An 8,997-nucleotide genomic window follows, 5' to 3' on the forward strand; every position below is an offset into this window, starting at 1 on the left:
GATGAGTACCGGTATGAAAGAAAGACGAATAATGACTTATTTATTAAGATTGCACCCTAGATAGTATTTTTATTAAATGTTTAACAGATAAAATAATATCATATTTAAATTCTACATATTTTTCTAATCAAATTCCATATATAATATGTTAAATTTGGAGTTACGATTTAAAAGATATGAGTATTTTTAAAAACATTATATATAGTACGAGTTTAATGTCATAAACAGTAAGTTTTTTTTTTGTAAAATCACCTCGGTGGGCTTTCCGACGGAAGCGATAGCCTCTTTATTATTAGGTAAAGATTATTTCTATTTAAATTATATGAAAACTAATTCCCGAACACCAAACGAGGCATCACGTTAATCTCCCGAACACCTAAACCCTAAAACCCTAAAACCCAAAAAAAATTTCATTCAAAAAAAACCCAAAAATAAGCAAAATCTGAAACTCTTTAGTCCCGGCCCTTGTAACGAACCGGGACTAAAGGTCCTGCCCCTGGGCGCTACGAGGCGCCCACGTGGAGCACCTTTAGTCCCGGCTTGTAACAGGGCCGGGACTAAAGGTTAGGCCTTTAGTCCCGCCCCTTTAGTCCCGGTTGATGAACCGGGACTAAAGCCCCTTACGGGCCGGGGCTAAAGGCCCCGTCCCCACTAGTGCATGTAAGCCGGTGATGAAACGCTGACGTGGCTTGACTGATGATGTGGATAAGCTGCATGTCAAAGGAAATAACATAGTGGGGATGAACTATTTAGGTATTATAGATTTGGGAGTACAGAACTGGAAATGTACTCGAAAACCGAAAACAAAAGCATCTAGATGGAGTCGAACCATCATTCCCAGCAATTTGTTTGCTGGAATGCCCTTTCCAGTTCAGAACTTAAGATCCATGATTTATTCATTTATTTTATGTTAACAAAACAATCCGACCAAAGCGTCTCTAGATATAGTAAGTAAACAAAATACTAATACCACAGCCTGCTTGCTAAAGGTTAATTTGCTGATCACAAATGAAAGCATAAAAATGAGAATACTAGCAAGGAATGACCCCAACTTCCAAATTTAGAGATATTATTACAAGTTTTTTTGTAGTATATCACAAATCATTATTTATTAAGATGATTTCGAGAAAAATAAGCTACAGAGAACTTTTATGATGCTAGATTATGTAAATACGGAGAAAATGCAATCAAACCAGGAAACCAGCGAGCTCAAATTGACTAACCACGTTTCCTCGCTGGAAAATCACACTAGTAGAAATAAGGGCTTTCGTCCCAGCTCAAAAAACACATTAGTCCCGGTTCCTTTACGAACCGGAACTAATGTTAGTATTAGTCCCGGTTCGGGCGGCAAAGGCGCCGGTCGGGCATTAGTCACGGTTTAAATGGGACCTTTAGTCCCGGCTCGATACCTTTAGTCCCGGTTCGTGTCCCGAACCGGGACTAAAGGGTTTGGAGGATTTAGTCCCGGTTGGTGTCTTGAACCGGGACAAAAGGGTAGACCTTTAGTCTCGGTTCATGACACGAACCGGGACTAAAGGTGTTCAGATTTTTTTTTTTCTGTTTTTAAATTCTTGTTTGTAGTTTCTGTTTTAAATTGCTTATATCTTTTAGGATATTTGATGTTTTTGATTGATTCTTTTTGCATTAGATTCAAAATTTTGTCTAGTTTCTGTTTGTGCCATTAGTTTTCAAATTTGAATGGTTTAAATTTGAATTTGTTTAAATTTGCTTCAAACCCAGTTTTTGAATAACTTGAGTTTACAAATAGTTTTTAATTTAATTTTTTTTTCTCCCACTCATGTGTTAGATTGTTGTCACAGTAAGATTTATTTGGTTATTTCTACCCCTAATAATAAAGCACCCAAGGCTTCTGCCGTACGTCATTGGCACTTTTTCACAAAAGTCCCTCCTCTTTTGGGTATTCAACCCGCAGTCCCTATTTAAGTGGATCTGGAAAAAAAACGTTTTGAGTTTACTCCTCCCCTCGCTGCACGGATCTGTCGGCGTCGTGGTCTTTGGCGCGCTGGCGGCTCGGCTTCGAGCGGGCTCTGCTTGAGCAGGGTCAACGGTCGGGGAGAGCGAGGCGGACAGGTATGGTCGGGACGACCCGCTATAACCGGGAGGTTGGGGAGAGGCCGAGGAGGATGAAGGGTGGGTGGAGCCGGATGCTGCAAATCGAGGACGCGTCGCGCCGGGAACTATTGGTCGCGGCGGAGGGGGAGTAGGGCAAGGCGTCGCGGGGAGTCACAGGAGGCCAGCAGAACAACCGCCCCAGATCTGCCCCCAGGGGACACTCCGTCACTGAGAGACGCGCTGCGGCAAGTTACATGAGGATAGCGAAACAGCCGTCCCATATCTGCCACAAGGGGGCACTCCGCCACCGAGAGACGCACCACCGGAGCGCGGGCTGACAGTTGCGAGGGGTGGTCGTCCGCAATGGATCGGCCGGCAGACGAGGAGAGGCCCCACCGCCACTGCCATGACTCTGCCACCAAGCAACGCCGAGGTGAGGTGCCTGGAGATGGGGATCTTGGTGGCTTGGTGGATGCGCGCTCGGGGAATCAGCCGGGGTCGCCAAACGCTCGGCCGTGTGTTATACAGTATTAGTGAAGAAAGAGACGCAGATAGGGACGAGAGACGGATGGAGCAGCAACCTCGTGTGGACGCAGTGCAAGCCGTGCGTGGAGTGCTTCAACCAGAGCACGCCGGAGTTCGACCCCTCGTCGTCGTCCACCTACACCGCGCTGCCGTGCTCCAGCACCTTGTGCAGCGACCTGCCCAGCTCAAAGTGCACCTCGGACAAGTGCGGCTACACGTACACCTACGGTGACTCCTCGTCGACGCAGGGCGTCCTGGCCGCCGAGACCTTCACGCTGGCCAAGACGAAGCTCCCGGACATCGCCTTCGGCTGCGGCGACACGAACGAGGGCGACGGGTTCACGCAGGGCGCGGGGCGCCTGGGGCTGGGCCGGGGCCCCCTCTCGCTGGTCTCGCAGCTCGGCCTCAACAAGTTCTCTTACTGCCTCACCTCCCTCGATGACACCAGCAAGAGCCCGCTCCTCCTGAGCTCCCTCGCCACCATCTCGGAGAGCGCGGCGGCCGCGTCATCGGTGCAGACCACCCCTCTCATCAGGAACCCGAGCCAGCCGTCCTTCTACTACGTGAACCTCAAGGGCCTGGCCGTCGGCTCGACGCACATCACCCTGCCGAGCTCGGCGTTCGCCGTGCAGGACGACGGCACGGGCGGGGTCATCGTGGACTCCGGCACGTCCATCACGTACCTGGAGCTCCGGAGTAGTAGTCAATAGCAGCCGTAGTATACTATGTAACAAAATAGCAGGGGTTAATAGTGCAATGGAACTGGTACTACGTAACAAAATAGCAGAGGGTTAATACTGCAATGGAACTGTATTTTTTTCTTTGAGAATAAAACAGTGGTGTTTGTGTGTGTGCGCTGCGTAGGTCAATGACGATGATGATGATGACGACGACGAAAATTGGGTCCGTGTGCGGAGCTGCATTGTTAGCGCTGGGCATGCTTGAGTATAAAGGCATCCCGATCACGCGAATAGACATGACCATATATCAACTGAAGGTAATCAATCGTAAATATTGCATTTTATATATATCTTTGAGTATTCAGTATTGGTATAAACGCATGTTAATAATGTGCACGTGTGGATAATTCAGCATCTGCACAAAAATCTTTGTTATAATGACTATCTATTCAATGTCTTCTTTTCTCCTTTGTACTATTTCTTATCAAAGATTAAAAGTATCAAACCACCCAAATGATGTCTGAGTGTAATCGTAAGTACACGCTATCAATATGACGAGTCAAAAACAAAAATTTATTAAAATTAAAATAATAACTTAAATAAAATAAAATATTTACCCCGTTGCAACACACGGGTATTTTTACTAGTTTAGAATAATTTAAATTAGGATTTTAATTAAAGAAATATTGTTTTGCTTATATAGTTGTTTCAGTCATTTAATTGTTGTTTTTTTTATTATTTTTAGTTAGTTCTTTCTGTAGATTTTAACATGTTGTAGTATGGTGCATATTTAATGCACAAAAAAAATCTACAGTTCAATTAATTTTAAAAAAATGTCTTTGTAGCAGATGGGTTTTCGTCTGAAACCTTGATACTTTGAGTTTTGTAGAAAATAAACAAAAATGATAAAATCTTCAAAAAATAAACAAAAATGATAAAATCTTTAAAAAATAAAATCCTTTGAGATGTTGTTAGGTTTTAGTGTCTAGTCGGTACAGAAATTTTGAGATATGAATTTTGACCGTTTTTGCAAAAAAAAAACAGCCATAACTTTTGCATACGACGTCCAAAAAAAATTAATATATCAAAAAAACTAGAAAAAATTGGTACTCGATTTCACCCGGGCTTGCCCAGTGACGTTTTCTCACATGCTCAAAATTCCAAATGGAAAAAAAAGTTATTTCAAAAAGAAGTTTTTTCTAAAAAAAAGAAAAATAATTTTATTTAAAAATATTAGGTTGTTTTCATTGAAATTCACTATTATTGTTACTTATTAAGTTTATTTTAATAATTGTTTGTAATTCAAAAAATTAAATCATGTGACATGACATCAAGACCCAAGTTGTTTAGGATTGATAGCTTACTATTGTCAGGAAAACAACAAGTGCACACCTGGCAACTAGGGGCGATAGAACCAGAAAATTAAGCGTGCTCGGGCTGAAGCAGTTAAAGGATGGGTGATCGACCGGAAAGTTAGACGATTTGAAATGAGTGATCCACTTAGAGCAGTGAGGATGGATGATTAGAGATTAAATTGTCAAATAATTCAAAGATTAGAAAATTGAAATAAAACATAAAAAATATTCAAAAATAAAATTTGAATTTTTTTTTAAAAAAATCTACCTTTTCGGATCAAACAAAAAAAACAGACGGATCTTTTAGTCCCGGTTAGATTTACACATAACTAGACGTACAAGCATTGAATGTGAAACCAGATCTTCCTGAATAAAGGTCTTCTTCAGGTTTCAGCAAGACATTGCTGAGCAAAAATGGCATTCATACTCGTAATTTTTTCTGATATGACAAGCTATACATCCAGTAAACCTCAGCTGGAATCCAACTGATGACCGAGAGGAAGTATGATAATATCTGGACAAGCTCGAGTCCTATGGTCATTAACAAGGCATCAAATTTGGAAGAATAAAAAGTATAAAAAGAAGATCACAAGTCCTTCAATGGTATTTACAGAACTGATAATAAATATGTACACCACATAGTAGAACAAATGAACTCACCTGTGCATCAGCCTGGACACGGTCCGGTCCCGGTCCGGTCCGGCGTTTGGACCGGCCGCCGGCGGTCCGGTCCGGATCGGACCGAGCTCTCGAGCGGGCTTGTTCCCAAGGACCGGACCGGACCAGAGCAAAGCTCGGTCAGGCTTTTAGGACCGACTGGACCGACTCCAAACCAGGTCTAGCTGCTGCTTGCTGTTACTTAGCTGCAGTTTTAATACTCCGGTCAAGCTTTTTAGGCATGTGTGGGTATTTAAACCAGCTCCAGCTGTAGTTGCACTTTAAATAGCACTAAACCAGCTCCAGCTGTTGCTATCTAAACCAGCTTCAGCTGCAGTTTAAATAGCAATAAACCAGCAAGAATAACTAAATATCACATGTACAAACAATTCATGTATAAACCAACTTCAGCTGCAGTTTAAATAGCAATAAACCAGCAAGAATAACTAAATATCACATGTATAAACCAGCTTCAGCTGCAGTTTTTTTTGTCAAAACGACAACATTTGGACAGCAAGCAGTGGACTAAATTAGGACAGCAAGAATAACTAAATATGACATATACAAACAATTCATTTGAACAGCAAGCAGGACTAAATTTGGACAGCATTTCATTTGTTTTTTGGAAATCAAAACAACGGATTTAGATAGGAAACATAGCACAAATAAGATTCATAGCACAAATATCACGATTACAAACTTGCAATGACAATTTAGAGTCCATGTCAATTGACAAGTTGAATATAACACAAATTCATAGTTCATTACTCGACAAGTTCGAACATAACACAAATTTAATCATTGATCTCCTCCACAACGGGTAACTTGGCCTTCAAAGCTTCGATTGCACCATCATTGTTTGAAGCGTTGTCTAGTGTGATGGACATAATTTTTGTCTCAATATTCCAATCTTTCACACACGCATAGAGAGCATCTGCAATGACAATTCCAGGGTGAGGAGGATCCAACTCTAGGAAACCAAGTACACGGGTTTGGATCTTCCAATTATCATCTATATAGTGTGCAACCACACACATGTAAGATAAGGTTTGGTTGCTTGTCCATAAATCCGTGGTTAGAGATATGGAGCTCACACCCCTTAGGACAGATTTAAGCACCTCTTTTTCTTTCTTGTAAACCCTCAAGCACTCGGCTCGTATTGCCTTCCTTCCAATGGATTTATAATTTGGATTCATGCACTTCATTAGAATGTTGAACCACTCATGTTCAACCATTCTAAATGAATACTCATGCACACATATCATCTTAGCAATAAGCTCCTTGATGATTCCTTGGTCATAATCAATGGAGGGGCTCATCGTTGGAACACTTGATGTACCTTTGTCATAAAAACAGCAAGTATTCTATTTAAAACAGCAAGTATTCTATTAAAAACAGCAAGAATTCTATTTAAAACAGCAATTACTCTATTAAAAACAGCAAGAATTCTATTAAAAACAGCAATTACTCTATTAAAAACAGCAAGTATTGTATTAAAAACAGCAATTACTCTATTAAAAACAGCAAGTATTGTATTAAAAACAGCAAGTATTCTATTAAAAACAGCATGAATTATATTAAAAACAGCAAGAATTATATTAAAAACACTCGATGTACCATTGGTTTTGCGCTATTCAAGAGTTGTTTGGATGGCAGCCCTAGCCATCTTGGCCTTGTAATTCAAACATTTCAAATGATGCCTTCCAATAGTTGAGGTGCTGCCACCTTTCTCATACGCATATTTATTTGGACAATAATTGCAACAAGCCTTCAACACAATTTGTCCGAGGTTCTTCAACGATGGCTCCTTGACCTTGTGAAAATGGGCCCAAACATCTGATATTGCTCTAACAGGAGCATTGACTCTTGGCCTCTTGTTCTTTTTCTTCTTCCTTTCTCTTGCTTCCTCCTCAGAGTCCTCACTAGAGACGACATGCACAAGTGATTCCTCGGACATAGTGTCACCACCTTCTAGTTCATCAGCTGATTCCTTGTACCCATCTGATGTATCATCATCCGACATATCACCACCTCCTTGCAATGGCGGGACCACAAACAGATTCTGCTCGTCATATTCCTTGTCCTCGTCCTCGGCGTCCTCGTCCTCGGCATCCTCGTCCTCGGCGTCCTCCTCCTTCTCCTCGTCGTGTAGCACCTACCACACATGATCACACAAATAAGGAAAAACATCTATATGGTTATATGGAAATATGGCTACATCAAGCATCAAGGAAAGGAATCATACATGACTAACATGAGGCAGCGGCTTCCGCGGCATGCACACCGGCACCGGTGCGATCGGGGAGACGCGGAGGAGGCGGAGGGTGTTTCTTTATGCTACAAATAAACTCTCCCGTTGGGGCATTGGGAAATTCTTTTGCCTTCCTAATCCGCGCCTTATGCTTGCCCTTCCTCGGAACCGGCGGAGGCAGCGGCGAATCTTGCCTAATTAGGTAATTAACGCTCTTCGCCTTTGTCTTCGCCTTCCCATTCTCCTTCTCCTTACCAGCCGCTCCTTTTCCCTTCACCATTCCCTACAAAAAAAACACACATCATAGCAGTTAGTTAGCACATGAGTACATGACTACGAATCTACGACACCACCACCAGTTCCAGCAAGAGAGGGGTGGTCTGAACTCTGAACCACTCGTCCAGTACAAGAAGTACTGGTTCAGGCCGAGGCTACTAACCCTCATCGTCAGGCCGAGGCTACTGGTTCAGGCCGAGGCTACTGGTGTCGGCGCGAACCGCCCGGACATCCACGCGCTCCCGTTGCAGAGGCTTCTCGCCACGCACATCAGCACATGCCGATGTCGTTGGTCCACCACCACTCCACTAGCCACGAGCCCACGACCACGAGGATTCAGAATAGAGCAACCAGGGACAGGGAGTGAGGGAGTGAGGGAAGGAGGCGTGGTTACCTCTTCCTCCTCGTGGCGCTCGGCGAGGAACCAGGGGAGGCGGGATCGACGGCGTGGTCTTGTTGCGACCCCGACGTGAGGACGACCCTCCAGCTTGGACTAACAGGAGACGTCGTCGTCGACTCGTCGTCGTCGGTGAAGGAGAGAGGACGCGGAGGAGCGGACGACGGCGCCGTCGCCTTAGGGTTAGGAGCCGCCGTTCTTCTACGAGGAGCGGAGGAGCGAGGAGCGGAGGAGGAAACGACCGTGCAACGAGGAGGGCTGGAGGAGGCCACTCGTTTTGTTGTTATTGGGCTCGGTCTTTTCGTTCGGCCCGGTTAAAGACCGGACCGGACCGATTTTTTTCGGTCTGAATTTCTGGGCCCGGACCGGACTCTTTTCTTCTCGGGCCAGGACCGAGCGGGCCTAAATCGAACGGGCCACGAGCGGGCCTAAAAGCCCGCTCGGTACGTCGACCTGTGCATGCAGCATGAGAATTAATAGGAAATGATTGAATTATGACAATGGTACAAAGCTTGTAACATTGTACAATGAAAAATATGCAGAGTAACCAAAACTTCTCGGAAATGCCTGTGCTGCAAAAAGTTAACAACGGCTTCTTTCTAAAAGAAGACAGCTGATGATCCTTGTGGGCATTTCAGTATTGTTGGCATGCAAGAGTACATAAAGTATGTAAATGTATGATAGGTCTTCTATATCAATCCAAAATATGGTTGTTCATTGCTGAAGGCTTAAGCCACCATGTACGCTTTTGAGTTGGGATGACGTGCATATGCAAATTGTAAT

The 8,997-nt window shown here is 43.7% G+C and overlaps 2 protein-coding genes across 2 annotated transcripts; one reads left to right on the plus strand and one right to left on the minus strand.

Annotated features, from left to right (window-relative positions):
• Positions 1–2,436: 2,436 nt before the first annotated feature.
• LOC123404941 (aspartic proteinase nepenthesin-2-like) lies at positions 2,437–3,308 on the plus strand. The gene is made up of 2 exons (XM_045098842.1): positions 2,437–2,506; positions 2,602–3,308. Exons 1-2 carry the CDS (start codon positions 2,437–2,439, stop codon positions 3,306–3,308), a joined length of 777 nt encoding a protein of 258 aa, XP_044954777.1.
• Positions 3,309–5,948: 2,640 nt separating this feature from the next.
• On the minus strand, positions 5,949–8,642 carry LOC123403469 (histone chaperone ASF1-like). The gene is made up of 4 exons (XM_045097407.1): positions 8,212–8,642; positions 7,536–7,824; positions 6,908–7,445; positions 5,949–6,629 (listed from the first exon to the last, which is right to left on the minus strand). Exons 2-3 carry the CDS (start codon positions 7,566–7,568, stop codon positions 6,921–6,923), a joined length of 558 nt encoding a protein of 185 aa, XP_044953342.1. The 5' UTR covers positions 7,569–7,824; positions 8,212–8,642; the 3' UTR covers positions 5,949–6,629; positions 6,908–6,920.
• Positions 8,643–8,997: the final 355 nt, after the last annotated feature.

The sequence above is a fragment of the Hordeum vulgare genome, chromosome 6H, assembly GCF_904849725.1.
Source record: "Hordeum vulgare subsp. vulgare chromosome 6H, MorexV3_pseudomolecules_assembly, whole genome shotgun sequence".
NCBI lineage: Eukaryota > Viridiplantae > Streptophyta > Magnoliopsida > Poales > Poaceae > Hordeum > Hordeum vulgare.